This window comes from Pyrus communis, chromosome 9, assembly GCF_963583255.1.
Source record: "Pyrus communis chromosome 9, drPyrComm1.1, whole genome shotgun sequence".
In the NCBI taxonomy this organism is placed as follows: Eukaryota; Viridiplantae; Streptophyta; class Magnoliopsida; order Rosales; family Rosaceae; genus Pyrus; species Pyrus communis.
The window spans coordinates 10,701,585-10,718,927 of record NC_084811.1 but is presented as its reverse complement, the minus strand read 5'-3'; the positions used below and the strand labels follow the sequence as shown (position 1 = coordinate 10,718,927).

Sequence of the window (17,343 nt, the reverse complement as noted above, 5' to 3'; positions counted from 1 at the left end):
ATAATTTAACTTTTGAGTTGGAACATGACAAATCAAAGAGGTCGTCACTTAATACTACAAATCAAAGACGAATTTGAACCATTATTATGGCTCGCCCATTATAAAACTTAGTCCATTCAGTTTTAATTCGACAAAAAAGGACAAATCAAAGAGGTCAAAAGGGTACTTTGAAGAAAAAAAAAAAAAAAAAAAAAACTAACTTCGGTAACTTTTACATTTTATAAAAAATTTGTAGGCAAAAAAAAAAAAAATAGAGAACTTTCCACTGAGATACATAAGAAAAACGTTCATACGCTCATCATTAAGTGTTTGGACAATTTTTTACTTTTTAAAACATACTCGATAAGATATTTACAAAATTAATTTTAAAACAAACCAACAGGCACACAATGAAGATATGCCACAATTATCAAGTGGGGACAACTACTACTAATACACAATTTGGTATTATCTAACGTCCAGTGGAATTGTTGATTAAGCATATCATGTTTGAATCTGGAAGTGTTAAATACTTAACGAAGGTCATTATTATTATTGAGCCGAACCCCTTAAGCATTAAAAAACAGAATACCATTTGGCCCCGTTTGTTTTGTTTCACTATCACTGGACTAGAATGGACTAGCTTTTAGTCTAATCCAGTGTTTGTTAGCATACAGGGCTAAGATTAATGAGATTAGTCCAGACTCGTCGGGACTAGCAGCGTCACTAGAGGTTCTTAGCTAGAGTCCCCAAAAACCATGGACTAGCTAAGACTTGCTTCGTTCCTATGTGGCTTGTCTGCTTCCCTTCGCCAACTCCACCGGAAAAAGGGTTTGATTTTCCCAAAAAGAAACTCGATGACTCCGCCGTTGAATCACCGCGCGACTGCCACAAATGCATTGAAAAAGCCTGGACTTTCACACCCTCCGCCGTTGAATTGTTGACTCAACTGACTAACTCCCTCAGCAGGTCTCAAATAGCCGGGCTCCAACTCCAAGAAGAGTTTGGATCGGCCGGATCTGGGGCCTGAGAAGATGGCGGTGAATTGACAAAAAAGAAAAAAAACAAAAACAAAATCGCTCAAGACTTTAGGTCCTTCTTGAAGCTCAAGTGCAAGAGAATTAGAGCAAATTTCTTCATTTTCTGTGACTTGAGATAGGAGGCAGAGAGGGAGAGGGTAGAGAAAAAGGAAGAGGGGGACTGAGAAAAATGAGAAAGATAAAAGAGGTTGATGAACGGAGAGGTTTCTAAATTAGAATAAAATATGAATTGAATAATATAATATTATAATTTATTATTATTCTGTTTTTTAATCCGATACTACACCAAACGCTTTACTAAATCAGTCTAGCTTAGTCTAGTCTAAGCCAATCTAGATTAGCCCCAGAAGCTACTCCAATCCGAAATAATCTGGTGCAACAAACGCACCTTTTAAGTTTTAAACAGGTACAACGTGTGCCCCTAGAAAATGGTCTCCATCCGAACTCTCCACTTTAAATACAACTAGTATGCAAAATTGCAAACTACAATCTTTATAAAATCATGGCTTACTTTAGCAACCACTGCTTAGAACTTGATTTTAATCTCATTTTGTTCTTTGTAACTTAAAAATCATCACTTTATTTTCTAGTACTAAAAAATTGTTCCACTTTCAATTGTGGACTCTCTCTCTTTTCTCCATGTAACTCAAAAGTCGCCCCCTAGAACATATGTAAAATCCACCACCCAATAAGACTATGCCACATGTGCCAATGAATTTGATTGTAAATTTCTACTATTCGTTAACTTTCAACAATAAAAAAATATTAAGTTTAAAGAAAAAATTAAGAATTGGACTTTTTTGTTGTTGTTATGCTTGTGTTGCAAAGAATTAACAGACTTAAGACAATGTGGTGTGAATTTTGAGCTTTATATGGGAGAATGACGATTTTTAAGTTTCAAAATCGAGTTCCGGAGTGCAAGATGAAGCGAATTTTGAGTTTCAAAGAGTAAGTACTGGTTTGGTACTGAGGTGCTTTTATAAAAAGTGGGTATAAAAAAAAGCTGAGCTCAAAAAAGTGTTTGGTAAACACTTAAAAACAGCTTATTTTCATAGTTTTGAGTGAAAAAAACTGAAAATGTGAAGCAGCAAAAATGAGCTTTGAAAAAAAGATGAAAATGTAAAGCAATATAAATGTTGGATTATATGTTAAATGTTGGATTATGATTTCTTGTTAAACGTTGAATTATGATTTCTTGTTAAACATTGAATTATATGTTTAAGATAAAGTTAATAAATATTTTTCTTTTAAAAATAAAGTATATTTAGTAATTCACCTTTATTTGTTAAGAAAATTAAATTAATGGCATATATAGTATTATGTCATTTTTGGTCATTTCACACAGTCACAGCTGTTTTACATAAAAGTTTACCAAACACTATAATACTGCTTTTTTTTTTTTCCCAAAAGCATTTTTACAAAAAAGTTTACCAAACACACAGCTGCTTTATTTCACAGCTACTTATTCTCACAATACAGCAGAAACAGTTTTTTTTCAAGGCACAACAATACCAAACCAGCCCTAACATGGTGACTTTTGAATTACAGGAGAGTAAAGCGAGATTAAAATCGAATTCTAAAGGGAGTGGCAAAAAGTAGAATCCGGATCCTCTTTGTGAGGATTCCGGGGATCCGTGAATCATATCCGTTCATTGTATATTGTGGGGTCAGAAATTATTATATTTTTATTTAAAATTAAATACAAACAGTACCTGATAAAAACTGACTGCACAATATACGATGAACGAACACAATTTATGAATCCCCAGGATCCTTACCAAAAGGATTCGGAAAGGATCCTGTTGGGTAAAAGTAAGCATAAAATCATCCAATGACACTTTTAGAGGGTGTATTGTATGCACAATTTCAAACAGCAAGTTTGAATACTAATTCATCTAAGAGACAAAATTGTAGCAATAGTCCCTCAAATTTAATTCAATTGAAATAATGGTTTCTTAATTAAATATCCATATCATTGGTCCCTTAACTCATCAAAACGTGCAACTATAGTCAATTTTGTTAACTCTGTCAGAATTATGTCAAAATGAGTTATGTTGGAAGGACCATTACTATAATTGAGTTAAACCATTTCTCTAATTGGGTAAAAGTAGATTGACCATTTCTCTATGTAGGTTAAAGTTGAGGGATCATTGCTACAATTTTTCTCATTTGATTTTCCATATTTGCCTCTCGATTCAGCCTCATGTGCGTGACACATGACTCATTTTGACGGAAATTCTTATAGAGTTGAATAAAAGGATCATATGTGCACATTTTGAGGAGTTAATAGACCAATGGTTATGGATTTTAAGTTGGAAGACCATTACACCAATTAAGTTAAAATTGAGAGACTATTGCTATAATTTTCTTCTCTAAGAAATTATAGACAAGTGATTAAGCTTTCCTCTTCAATCCTGAGTTCTAGGTTCAAACCTCCTCCTCCGTTAGTTTTGAAAATGATATATTTACATTAAGATGGTGAGAAATAAATTGATTGCGAACTCACTATTCTCGAAATTTAAGCTTAAAATTTCTCACATACAAGTAAAAATAAATAAAAAAAATATTACTAAACTGTAATACTAAGCGTTCCCTTCTTGTTAGTTTAAATTAGTAGTATTAAAAATAATAACAATAAATGAATTATGAGATTAAGTTGAAGGGAGAGGGCAAAAATAAAACATATCATCGTGGTAATTATTTAATATATAGGGGAAAGCCCATTGGAGAAAGCCCCTAGGACATAACAAAGTTTATTTTGAAAAATATTGTATAAGATGAATATGTGAAATATCAAAATATGTTGATTTCAACACTTTTGCCCTTCATATCTCTCCACGACTGGGCAAATCTCTTTTGGATATCGAAGCAAAGGGATATTATTCCCCTTAAAAAACAACTGAAAAAACCAAATAGGGGTCGCAGCAATCTGCTGACTACAAATTAAAAAATGCAAATCCTACTTAGCCGCATCCTTTCAAAGATGATCGATGATTGCCTGCGTAAAGTCAGAAGTTGATGAAGAGCCACCAAGGTCAGCAGTTCGGAACTTCCCCTCAGAAATTGTGCCGAGGATCGCATTTTGGATCCGATCAGCTTTATCATGGAGCTCCAAATGGCGTAGCATTGTAACAGCACTCAGAAGCAGGGCCGTTGGGTTGGCCAAATTCTACGAAATTTCAATCAAATAATGAATTACGAGGAAACGTATTGATAAAAGATATTTCTACGGGAGAGATTCATAAGTAATGAAACAAATCGCAATAAAATGTAATCGATGATTTGAATCCTAGAATGGCTTTCATTATCATGGTACACCACGACATAACTCTGAGCAACAAATTTCAAAGCTTGCCTCCAATCCACTCATGGGACCAGATGTGCCAAACACCGCCCGAGTACCCAAAAGGATAAGAGGCCATTCGGAATCTTGGTAGTGTAAAAAACAAATCTATGCAGAATCTCAAGCATATGGCAACAGAAGAAAAGCATCCAAAGCATTCAATTTCATGCAACTTTTGTTACAAGGAAAGACAATTCCTCCCATCCAAGGGCCATACCAAGTTTGTTTCTATGTTAATCCTCTTAAGAAGGGCTACATCTACAGTTAGTAAATACCAAACTATGGGATGGAAGTTGGGACAGATGAGAAGATCCTCTCCCAGAAGAAAAAGACACTCAGGCCTAACACAAAGCGTTTTCCTTAACCGTGGAGAATGGATTTATATATAAAGTAAATTGAACGTCTAAAGGTTCAGGAATGCCAACCTTTCCAGCAATATCAGGTGCTGAACCATGTACAGCTTCAGCAAGGGCTATGCCTCCCTCACCAATATTGCAGCTGTAAAAGCAAGGCAAACGATGTCAGATGATTTGTTATTCTTATTACAAAAGGGAAAAAAAAAATGCATATATACAACATACCTTGGCGTTAACCCCAAACCACCTATCAACCCAGCACAAAGATCACTAATAATATCACCATAGAGGTTAGGCATCACTAACACATCAAAAAGTGCTGGATTCTTCACAAGCTGCATAAAACAAAATCATTAGTTAGCACTGCCTTACTTTTATCATTAGATAGTGTCGGGTTGACTTACTTCTATTTTTTATTTTTTTTTTATATATATATATATAAAGAAAAATCCAAAACTACATGTTTAACGTGAATTTTTCCAAATTCTCAATGTATTGTTGCTAAAAAGCTGCAAGGCACATCATAAATGTTCACTTAGATCAAGGACCATGTTGCATTAGTTGACACCAAGTACCAAGTTACGCATGCACACAAATAGTATTTCCATAAAACTTGAATCAAGAAATTTATTCATACCATCATACAGCAATTATCGATGACGACTTCCTCATATTTGATTTCAGGGTACTTCTCTGCAACCTCACGACAACACTGAAACAATGACCAAACCAGTTTTGATATGAGCATACTTTAAAAGTGATAAAGAACAATAAAACTTATACATTAACAATTGGCGAACCTTAAGAAAAAGACCATCAGTTTTCTGCATAATGTTTGCTTTGTGAATTGCAGAGACTCTCTCTCTTCCATGGGACTTAGCATAATGAAAAGCATACTCAGCCACCCTCAAGCTTGCCTGACGGGTGATTATCTTGAGGCTCTCGACAACACCTCTCACCACCTACCACCAAAACAAAGAACCAAATCAAACTTATGTAAATTGAAAATCTGACTATATTCATCCGCTTATTCTGTAAACACTTACTTGATGTTCAAGTCCACTGTACTCTCCCTCTGTATTTTCACGAATAGTGATAAGATCGACATCGTCATATCGAGTTTTGTAGCCAGGGAGGCTGTAACAAGGCCTGACATTTGCATACAAATTAAGTTCTTTCCTTAGAGTAAGGTTCAATGAACGATGACCTTTCCCAATTGGTGTGGCCATTGGACCTTTCAAGCCTACCCCATTTTTCCGCACTGACTCTAAACTTTCCCATGTTAGGAAACTCTGTGTTCTAGGATCGATTTCAGTCCCAACGTAATGTTCTTCCCATTCAATTGGCACGTCAGCTTCTCTGAACACCTGCACCAGTGCAAATTGCGAACTGCATCAACACTTCAAACCAAAACAGAGTAAAATACAAACAATGGCCCTCACACACTGAATAGTTATTCTCCTAGGACACTGTACTAAGCACACACATCGCCTTTTCGCACTTGAACTATCCATTTTTGGGAAATGTAATCACATTTTTACGATGTGTAGCTAGCTCCCGAATTCGCATTTGCGAAAATGAATAAACACATCAACAAACAAAAACAATTCGGCTGGAAACTTTCACAATAGATCATATCATCCAAATACAAAACCGTTTTGAATAAACAACAAATATACATAATCGATAAGCCAAAATAATAATGTTATGTTAATTCCATTCTAATATTCCATGAAAGATATACTTTCCAATAGATTTCAAAACCCTAAATTTAAAGTTGATTTGACTTGTGAGCGTGTGTATTGTGTAACACAAAATTATACATACAATCTTGACGGAAAAGAAACAGAATTTAAACGGAAATTTGATAAGAAGGAGGCGATGGACATCTGATAAGGACCTGTTTGACGGACTCGGCGATCTCGGGACCGATACCGTCGCCGGGGAAGAGGGTGGCTCGGATCGGAGTGGAAGCGGAGGAGAAAACCCTAGCTGCCTGAGATAACGGGGATGATGACGACAGCAAGCTATGGCCAGGGTTCGCGGTGCCGGAGAGGAAGTGGCTGGAGGCGCGCCTCAACAGGTGGGAAGCCATTGTCGCTGATTGTGTGTAATTTGGCGATCGGAAAAGAATGAGTCCCGACTTTTGGGCGGCTTCTTATAACCAAATGACCAGTCAGAGTGGAGGAATATGTCTTTTTCTTTTTTCTATTTTTACATAAGTATAAGTAAAGATTTTTTAATGTGCCGGAATGCTTCTTGACATATTAAGCGTCATTATACAATTAGTTAAAATTAAAAAAAAAAAAATTTTTGATATAGGTGCTTCAGTTTTGAATTTTTTAGATCAAACATCCATGCCTTTTAGTGATTTAATTAAACTTTCTTTTTGTCCTAAATTTGGTGTTATATGCATATTATATTGTAACAAATTTCCTATAATCTAGCTTTTTGATTACGCTCTTCTCCATTAAAGATAATTGTTAAAAAAAAAATTAAAAAAAAAAGTTCTTTAGATTCAATTTATTTTCACAATAATGCTACAATTTAGCAATAATTATCTATGATTTAAGATATTTTCTTTCCAAAATAGTTTAAAATATTTTTAAATCCCACAAAATCAAACATACCGAAATAAGTTTTTCTTTCAGTATGTTAAGAGAAAATATGATTGAGAATAATATAAACGTACCAATACACAATGTGCACAAAATTAAACGTACCAAAATAAAAATAATGTACCAATATTAACAGTATGTATCAAATTAAACGTACCAAAATTGCAAATAAATGTACCAATTAATGATTTTTGTAAATTCAAATGTATGCGCAGATAATATATATGTAATGTATTGTAACTAATAATAATTTGTCAACAACTATATTTAAAAAACCAGCAAAAAAAAAATATTTGAAAAAATTACACAGAGCATTTATGTTGATCACCAATTATTTAAAAAAAAAACATTTGGAAAAAGAAATAATATTAAATGTTTGCATATGTGACATCCCACATCGCCCAGGGGAGTGATCCTTAAATGTATATTCACATCCCTACCTAGCATGAGGCCTTTTGGGAGCTCACTGGTTTCGGGTTCCGTAGGAACTCCGAAATTAAGCGAGAAGGGGGCTAGAGCAATCCCATGATGGGTGACCCACTGGGAAGTTGCTCGTGAGTTCCCAAAAACAAAATCGTGAGGGAATGGTAAGCCCAAAGCGGAAAATATCGTGCTACGGTAGTGGAGTCGGGCCCGGGAAGTGATCCGCCCCGGGTCGGGATGTGACAGCATAACCACAAAAAAATAAAAAAAATTGTGATTTAAAAAACATATCTAGAAGAAGAGAAAATATAGTTTAATTACTAATATCTCCACTAAATAAGAAAAAGTGCATCATGCAGATAAAATGATAAATTCAAAAATTATTTTAATTTAAAAAAATATAATAATGGCATGTAATTTAGCTTGAGGTGACTATTGGTCAAAGCACTTTAATAAAATTTTAAAAAGGCACAGATGTTTAATCTAAATAATATTAAAAAAAAATTGTAGGGGATTCTAATTTTCCCAAAAAAAAAAAATTACAATCAATTGTAATATGGTGTTTGATGTATCAGGTCGTGTTCTCCACACATTGAAAAATTTCTCATATATAACAATATATTTGGAGTAAAAATGGAAAAATAAATTGATTGCAATCTTGTTAAATTTTTAGATTCGAACATAACACTTTAAGTGCATAAGAATATCACTAGACTATAACACTAAATGATGCTTCTATTATCATTTTATTTTTTTTACTTTCATTCAATCAGAATAAATAAAAAACTTACACGTGTTCTAAACCTATTTTACTGACAAGGGAGAATCTACGGCACAAAAGAGAGTTGGTGAATTTTGTTATGTGATTTTCACCACTTTGTGCCTTTATTTATGGTGATAGAGGAGAGAGAAACTAGCTCTCTAAGTAATACAAGTTGTACAAGGAGAGATCTACAAGATCTCATATGAATCCTATACATAATCTATTAAGATTTATACAATCTCACTCCTAAATAAATATAAATACTCAATTAGAAGGCACATCAAGTCTTCAGTGATGATTAGAAGTAGTTGATGAAATCGTCGTCACAATGAATAAACGAATGTCTCGAATAAGAAACTTATTTGAAAGGTACGTCTCACAAACTGACTGTGGTAAAACTCAAAGTGAGACAAAACACATTTGGTTGCATGAATTTACTGTAATAATTGTTTATGATTGTGATGCCCTATTTACTTCTAAATTTAAGAGTTTTTTTTTTTTCCCCCAACAAATTAAGGGTATTCAACTACTTTTAAGTGTTTTCATCTTCAAATACACAGACAACCAGGGATAACTATCAAACATTTGAGGATATGTTGAGAGCCAATGAAATGCAATTTCAATGGTAATTGGGACAATTATCAGCATTTGATGGAATTTGCTCACAACAGTTTCTATGCAACCCTTGATATGGTACCTTTTGATGCTCTATATAGGAAATCTTTGAAATTCATATGACTGCTAGCTTTTGGGAAAGAACGGATATGGTGAGGGCTTTCAATTTTTGACAATAACATCCAAAAGTTTGAAATCCCATAAGTTCTTGGTAGACGTTCTTTATGTATTAAAGGACGAGAAGAGAGAAAGAGAGAAGAAGAGAAGGGAAAGGAAGAAAAGGTTTGGCCAGCGATGAGGAGAACACCAACACTGTGCAACGATGAGTTTGGTTGTTGCTGACCAGTGAGTTTCTGCACTACGAGGTTTTGTTTTAAATGTTGAAAATAGGAATATTTTTGGGATAGTAGTGGGTGGAAAGAGAAATTAAACTTTTTTACATTTTATGGGGTGGTAATATAAGGTGGGTGAAAAAATAAGAGAAAAATCGGAAAGGGAGGGAATATTGATGATTCGAATCGTTTATTTTTCAAGTTGTATCTTATTGATCATCCTTACAAAATATTAGCCAAATTAGAAATATTTGAGATTAATTGGGTTCAAAGAAATTAACGAATACTTTGTTATAGAATTTTACTGTAATAATTAAATAGACAAATAATTTTAGATTTAATTAAATTTGTATAAAAATAATCTATAAATTGAGACGTACAAAATAAATAATTTAAATTATTAAGGTTCGATAATTCCTATTTTATTTTTAAAAAATGGGAATCCTTTGCAAAAAGGGCCTGTGTATGGGGATCAAAACCGTATACTGCGCTAGTACTATATATACGAAAATAACAGAAGCGAAGCTCTCTCTCCGTCACCGTCTCATATCCGATCCGACGACGAACCGAGCAACCAGGTACTCGATTTGCTTAAATATATTTGTTGTAATTAATTAATTTAATTTAGTTAGTTAGGGTTTAGCTGCTCTCTCAGTTTGCTTCTATTTTTGTAGTTTAATTTTAATTTAGGGTTTGGTTCTAGCAGCTAACATGGATGATGAACCGATTTTTTTGGGGTTTCTGAAACAGGGTTTAATTGGCAACCAACGAACGAGTAAAGGCGAACACAGGCTCGATCTCATCGATTAGGTAAACAGAATTCTCTCTCCCTCTCTTCCCCATTGTTGAAGCAATATCAGTTTTGGTGTTTGAATTAATGTTCTAAGTTTCAGTTTTGGGTTTGAATTAATTATCTAAATTTCAGTTTTGGGTTTGAATTAATTCTCTAAATTTCAGTTTTGGGGTTTGAATTAAGGTCCTAATTATTATTATGAGATCCATGAAGCAATTTCAGTTCTTAGGGTTTGATTGGCAAAGAATTGTATGGTTAATACTGTGATTGGTATATCAGTGCATTGCAGAGGTAATTGATGGAGGCTGCTGGTGATATCAGTGCTCGCAAGGGAGTTACGGTTGGTGCTGTGTCCGCCCTTGTTTCCCAATATAACAAACTATCAGTGTGTAACACCTCGGAGCATCTCATAAGTACTAGAAACTCTACGGGCAAGGAGGAGGACGAGGATGCACATCAACCGAGCTATAAGGCTAAGAAGAAGAAAAGATATCTGGCTGCCAAAAAGCCGGCCTATCGTTCACCAAACAAGAACAAGGCGGCCTATCAATTTCCCACTATGCCCATGGCCAGTTGCTGAGGACATGCCTGTTGATGAAACCCCCTTTCCCGAATGTCTCTACCTTTTGACTGATGGTGATGGTCGCAAGGTTGCATTATCGGATGAGCCTTTTGACTTGGAAGATTTTTATGCTGATCTAGAGAAGGCCGATGCCAGGACGAGGGAGTACCTGATCTGGAGGGAGGAGGAGAGGAAGAAGGAGAAGGAGGCTAAGTGCAGAAAGCCACGAGGAACGAGGCTAGGAAAAAGGCGGGCTATAATTCGGGGTCTGGCGAAGTGACCCTACCCTTGAAGTAGGTAGGAGGAGATTGTGTAACTTCTATGGATCGACACAACGACTTGTCAAGGAGGTAGTCACTTTTTTTTTAAGTAAGGTTTAGTAGCATAAATAGGTTAACCGTTGGTAGGCTTATAGCAAGCCGGCTTTTTTTTTTTTTTGTTTTGTTTTGTTTTGTTTTGTTTTTTTTTTTTTTTTTGTTTTTTGGAGAATATGATGATGGGGTGTGTCGTTCGTGTGTGTATCTATCGACTTATGTTCCCAACAGAGTGCCGGTTGCTGCTTAGTAGGACTCTGTTCATGGTTTTCTCCATCGCCTCCCCTCCCCGTCTATTGACGGGTTTTGATCCCCGCCCCTTCAGATACGTTTTAATGGTATTACAATGGCACCCGGTCGTCCATCTCCTCTGTATGTCATCATCCCACGCTTTCAGTTTCAGTTTTGCCAAGTGCTTGAACATCTTCCCCATGTTGGAGTGTGAGAGAAGCTATGGGGCGTTGGTTCATGTCTAAATTGGCAGCCAGAACGGATTTCATTTCCAAGCATGTAAAATGTCCAACACAAATACATGAAAGTAAATTTAACGATGATTTTTTTAGAATTTCTGTTGTGGGCTATTTTAGTGACAAGGGAATAAGGGGGTGCGATGGGGAGAGAGAGAGACAGAGTGGAGAAAGTGTAGGAATTTCTTTGTGTGATCAAGCGAGTATACTTGGGGATTGTTCCCTTGAGTTTGACATAATTTCAAAGAGAACTAACAATTTACAACTCAAAAAGTTTACGCATTTCAATTCCTTGTACAAGCTTCTGAAACGTCGTCTTCGGCAAAGACTTGGTGAAAAGGTCGGCCAAGTGGTCCTGGGAACGAATTTGCTTGACTTCAATCTTCTGATACACTTGTTGCTGATGTGAGAAGAACCTTGAGGCAATGTGCTTGGTGTTGCCTCCTTTGATATGTCCCTTCTTGAGGAGAAGAACTTTTATGGATCGACACAAGGACTTGTCAAGGAGTTAGTCACTCCTAGCTAAGATATGTAATCATCAGGTGTTTTTACTTGTGCGTATTGTATTTTCGGAACGATTTGTAATGTTGATGTTAAGTGTAGCATCTGATGCCTCTAATATTTACTTATGTTTGGCTTTTGGCAAGCAGACTTTTTGTTTTGCGTTTTGAGTTTTGCGTGCATGGCCAATTTCAGTAGAAATGAATCGTGATTTCTTGGATTTAATCGATTGCACTACTAATGCAGTAGCCAGTTATCTGTCAATTAAAATTGTTTGACATGCGCACGACACTCTTTAAAGAGTAATACGGTTACTCATCCATAAGTTCTTAATATGTAAGTTACGTGACTTAAATTGTCGAAAAATTATACATAATAGCTTCCAAGCTAATAGCACAATTGTAGTCGGAAAGTTTTTTAATCACTTTCCCTCCAAAACCTCTTGGAAAGTTACATTAAAGGTAACAAGTATTTCATTAATAAAATAAAACGAGGAACATCATCCATAAGCAATACATTTTCATGATTACAAACCCAACAAAAACACAATACAGTTGCTATCTACATATATAACCACCACATCTAACTAAACAGAAAGATAAACGCTCACAAGGAGATACCGTTCGGACGACCATATGAGTACTTGAAGGCTTCCTCTATCCTCATTAACAGCTACACAACACTTTCTTGGTATAGTTCGTCTGGTGGACTAGAATACTGCCAGAACAATGTTCGATCTTGAGGCCGAGACAATATCGAGTTTTCCCAAAATTTTTTAATCTCAAATTTTGACTTGAGGTGCACGACAATTTTTTTTGGCTCTTTAGGAGTCCCGTTGAGATTTATGTTATCGATATAAACTTCAACTATCGTAATTTCGAAATGTGACTTGATGATAAACACGCAGAGGCATATTTTGTTATACGCAAAAACCCTTGCTCTACACAAAACACTTCTCACACACCCGAGAAGAATAGTAACTATCCCAACCCCTATTCTCGTCAACACATCTTCAGTTTGGATAAGTAAATATCATTGTGTTGACAACAAGCCATATCTTTAGTTCGAATAAATAAACAGCACTGAAGTCGTAGAATCTAGCAACATAAAAGCACCTTCAATGTTGACAAGTAAAGAACAATGATTCTGGTTGGTTGGTTATATACCCAAACCTCGAGAGGTGAAGAGCTCTCAACTTTTTCGCCCAAATATGTCACTTCAATAGCTTCCGAGTGGGGAAGGGGGCCTAGTGCAGTGGCACTAGAGCCAAAGAAACTCCCACCTGACCCAAGTTCGATTCCCCCCATCCCCAAGCTTAACTAATGACCAAAAAAAAAAAAAAATGGAAAAAAAAGTAGCTTCCAAGTGAAATGAGATGTTGTATAATTAGTTACTCTCAGATGCATTTCATAATTAGACGTTCAGATGACTGACCAACGTTGACTACCATACAGACACCTACCATTTTACCGTAAAAAAGAATAGAGAAAAACTAATTTAGGTGCCAAATGACTCAAATGCAATTGGAAATCCGAAGAGGCCTTTGGAAAAGATTCCTTAAAAAGTAAAAACAAGAGACTAAGGCCTGGTTTGGTGCTGAGGTGATTCTGAAAAAAGCTGGTATCAAAAAAAGCTGCGAGTTGTTTTTGTGTTTGGTAAACATTCAGCTTTAGCTTTTTTTCACAATTTTGGGTAAAAAAAGCAAAAAACTAGAAACTGCAAAACCTAGCTTTGAAAAACCGACTTTTTTTCACATCTGTTTTACATAAAAGTTTACTAAACACTATAATACTGTTTTTTTTTTAAAAGCACTTTTACAAAAAAGTTTATCAAACACTCTACTGCTTTATTTTACAGCTGCTTATTCTCACAGCACAGCAAAAGTAATTTTTTTTCAAAGCACAACAATACCAAACCAGTCTTAATAAAGTTGAGTTTTGCGTGTGGAATACGAAAAATGTAATAATCCATACCATTAATGATTTCCCACTTCCCAGTCCAGTCCCAGTCCCATCCACTGTACCGTCTTCTCCGTCATAAACGACGCCGTGGGTTGAGGGTCACACTTTAAACCCGACCCGCCGCCTCTTATCACCACCACCAGCGCCAGCGCAAGAAAATGAGCAAGAGGATGTCCGGTCCCAAGCTGAGGCGTATGTATTGGGGTTTGGGTCGACTCCGGTCGATTCTCATGGCGACGGCGACAATTGACATTGCTAATTTGCAAGTGTTTGTTGAGGTATTTATTTATTGCTCCTCCTCGATTCTCATACTAAATTGCTATTTGCTAAATTTTAGTTTAAAGTGTGAAACTTTTTCATGTTTTCCTTCCTGTAATCTCTCTCTCAGCAACAATTAGTTTAATATTATCAATAAAAATGTTTTGGTGTAGGGAATTGATGAGAGAGAGAGAGAGAGAGAGAGAGGGAGGGAGGGGGAGAGAGAGAGGGCAAGGGGTTGAAAGCTTGAAGCTTTTAAAATTTTTTTCTCGCTTATTTGTAATGCAGAATGGAGGACGGACATTGCTGAGCTATCTGGGCCTGACTTTCGGGGTTTGCATTACATCGGTGGATGGTAAACTAAAATCTGCTGGTCGACATTGTTCTCGCCTGCAAAATACATGGCTTTCGAACTACATATGGACAACCTAAAGCTAGCGCTCTCGTATACTTGTCCCCAGAGACCTTGCGGTTGCGGTTTCAGGTGATTTTTTTATACTCAAACATCCGATGACTGATGGCAAAGGTGGTGCTGGTGTTGTATCTGATGATCCACTATCAACAACTTCAGTGCCTTGTTCTATTTCTGCTTATGGGTGTTAGTGGCTGCTCTAGAATTGGTGGTTACTTATGAATTAGATTTCTTGAGTATTTACTTGCATTTGTATCTTCTAAATCTTTTGTCTATACCTACTTTTTGTCTTGCGTTGCTTGCAGCATGAGATAACTTTTGCTTCTAAGATTAACTTATTTTTGTTCCAACTTTGAATGTGGTGCGGGTTGATGCAGGTTTGCCGCGAAGGAAATCTTCCTCCAGATCCCCTGCCACTGTTCAACTAGAACTTGGTCTGGTTGATACATTTCTCAGTTTTTGTAGGCTTGGATGGCAAATGTGGCTGGCTGAAATTGAATTCAGTTTCTTTTGTCCTTTACTCCTCACCCAACAGAGTTGAACAGATACTGCTTTATTTTGGGTTCGAACATGTAACAGCTGCTGCTGCCTCTCACAATGTTGGTAAACTTATGGGAAAAAGCAGATGGGGCACCTTTCGCGAGTCATATTGTACAAAAACGTCAACCACTACCTATTTTCCTTGAGCTCGTCTGAGGCCCGTTTATCTCTAGGGTTACAATTCATTGATTTCCTCGGCGGGAAAAGCTCTCTGCGGTGAGGGTCCTATTAGCAGTGCACCTTCATAATCTTACCCTTTGTTGCATTGCATGTATGTTCATACTTTCTTTGTCCATTTATGTTTTGTCATAAAGAAATTTGGCTTCCACAGTGAAAGTGGAAATTATTTTTATGAAATGTTTTTAAACTTGCAGAAGAAAAAGTTTTCTTCATTTCTTTGTATTTTGTGAATTAAATTTCATCAATAAATACTATAATTGTCTTACCTGGGGCAGGATATCTGCAAACAGTTCAACTTGAGCTGAAAAAGTCCTTAGCTTGGAGGTATTGCCAGATCCCATATTACATGTTTGAGAACGGTTGATCATTTTTTAAGCAAACCACGAGGCAGTAAAAGTAATTTCAGCTTCGCATCTCTCTTGGGTACCACCAATGACATCGAGTGAAGAACAGGCCGCCCTGGTGGATTTCTTCCTAGTGCTACCTTGCTCTGTTTATCTGCTTTTCCACGTAATTGTGTCCAAGAAGATGCTGCTTTGGTTGCTGAAGAGCTATCTGCTATGAATTTGAATCCTAACAGCCGTTCACTTACCCCATTCCGAGCTCTAGGAAAGTTCGTCTTAAAGAGTGACCATCAAGTAATAGTTATATTGGATCCTCCAATGCCCTACACATAATATCTTCCATTTGGTTTAAGATCTGAAATTCTAATGCTATGAATTGTTTGGCCTCATTTAGTCAATTTTTCCAAATTTTGAGATACCGTATCATTTTCTTTTAACATAAAAGTAAGTAAATAAATAAATAAAAAGATTTTAAAGTGATTTCAATGAGAGACGTGGACGAAACTGGAAAGTTTTCATAAATATCTGCGTACATTTATGTACCAATAATGCATTGATACCTGGTGTAGCATGTGTGAGAAGTGTGTCAATTCATGAAAATAAATTATTGCACCTTCTGACATGCTCTATAGAGAACCTTTTCTTAATGACTAACGGATTTGTATGATAGTATTCCTGATCTTGTTTGGGGTAATAGTTAAATTACTGATCTTGTCTATTTTGGCACTATACGCAAATAGGATTTATTGCTATTTGGAGTTTATGCAAGAAGGGAGGCTTTTCATGGGAATACTGATCATGCAAGAAGAGTATTTATTTAGCATGGCATTTTCATCTGTCGAGTGTTGATGGCTTACTTTGGTAAGGTCTCTAGATGTTTATTGAAAATATGTTTTATTGTATATCAATTTAGCTACTGATATTTGTTTCATAATTTTTTTTTCTGTCCAATACGAGTTTTTTTTTTCGTGAGGTGGTTAGATTTTGGATGTATTGTGTTTATTGGGAATGACTAGAACTTAGATTTTCGCCAATTTGGCATCAGAATCATTGAGGGGTTAGCTCTTTCTTTCGTCAAATTGATAATTCCTTTCAATAATCTTCAACCTTCTGTGTGAAAGTTTGTCGTGGACTTTGTTGGCATTTAGACATTGTATTTACTTTAATCTTCTACTATTGATTTGAGCAGGAATTACGGTCTGGAACAGGCTTTTGCAATGGGTGCTTCCAGGTAGTTCTCCTGTGCATCTCCTCATGTCCTGTCGTGCTAGTAAAATTATATTTGATTCAAGTAGCTTTACTTGATCCTGTCAGTCATATTCCATAGTTTTTAAGTAGAGTTAATAGCGTAGGTGTTAGCGGGCATCCATCTTGCATTAACCAAAATCAAAGTATGTCCAAACTGCCACTACAGCGGTGGTTTTTAACCAAGAAAACATGCCTCCGATCCGATTTCATTATAAAAGGAAAAACAAAAATGAAATAAAAATACAGCATTTATAGATTTATGTGGGTTGATAATCATAGTCTCAGACTTGGCAA

At 36.0% G+C, this 17,343-nt stretch overlaps 1 protein-coding gene and 3 long non-coding RNA genes across 4 annotated transcripts; 3 read left to right on the top strand and 1 right to left on the bottom strand.

Moving 5' to 3' along the window:
- Positions 1-3,695: 3,695 nt before the first annotated feature.
- LOC137744987 (isocitrate dehydrogenase [NAD] catalytic subunit 5, mitochondrial-like) lies at positions 3,696-6,890 on the bottom strand. The gene is made up of 7 exons (XM_068484826.1): positions 6,619-6,890; positions 5,765-6,085; positions 5,519-5,680; positions 5,356-5,430; positions 4,944-5,053; positions 4,788-4,860; positions 3,696-4,188 (listed from the first exon to the last, which is right to left on the bottom strand). Exons 1-7 carry the CDS (start codon positions 6,811-6,813, stop codon positions 3,997-3,999), a joined length of 1,128 nt encoding a protein of 375 aa, XP_068340927.1. The 5' UTR covers positions 6,814-6,890; the 3' UTR covers positions 3,696-3,996.
- A 3,045-nt stretch (positions 6,891-9,935) lies between these two features.
- On the top strand, positions 9,936-12,171 carry LOC137746302 (uncharacterized). Its single transcript, XR_011069804.1, has 3 exons — positions 9,936-10,047; positions 10,220-10,279; positions 10,542-12,171. It is a non-coding gene; the product is annotated as an uncharacterized lncRNA (long non-coding RNA).
- Positions 12,172-14,110: 1,939 nt separating this feature from the next.
- On the top strand, positions 14,111-15,515 carry LOC137744149 (uncharacterized). The gene is made up of 3 exons (XR_011069594.1): positions 14,111-14,345; positions 14,614-14,809; positions 15,115-15,515. It is a non-coding gene; the product is annotated as an uncharacterized lncRNA (long non-coding RNA).
- A 222-nt stretch (positions 15,516-15,737) lies between these two features.
- On the top strand, positions 15,738-17,246 carry LOC137744155 (uncharacterized). The gene is made up of 3 exons (XR_011069595.1): positions 15,738-16,095; positions 16,542-16,662; positions 16,991-17,246. It is a non-coding gene; the product is annotated as an uncharacterized lncRNA (long non-coding RNA).
- The last annotated feature ends 97 nt before the right edge of the window (positions 17,247-17,343 follow it).

Coding starts and splice junctions, on each gene's coding strand:
- LOC137744987 (XM_068484826.1), bottom strand. CDS start 6,813: ATGGCTTCCCACCTGTTGAGGCGCGCCTCCAGCCACTTCCTCTCCGGC. Junction 5,681..5,764: donor ACAGTGGACTTGAACATCAA/GTAAGTGTTTAC, acceptor TTTTGGTGGTAG/GTGGTGAGAGGTGTTGTCGA. Junction 5,431..5,518: donor CTGATGGTCTTTTTCTTAAG/GTTCGCCAATTG, acceptor TCATTGTTTCAG/TGTTGTCGTGAGGTTGCAGA.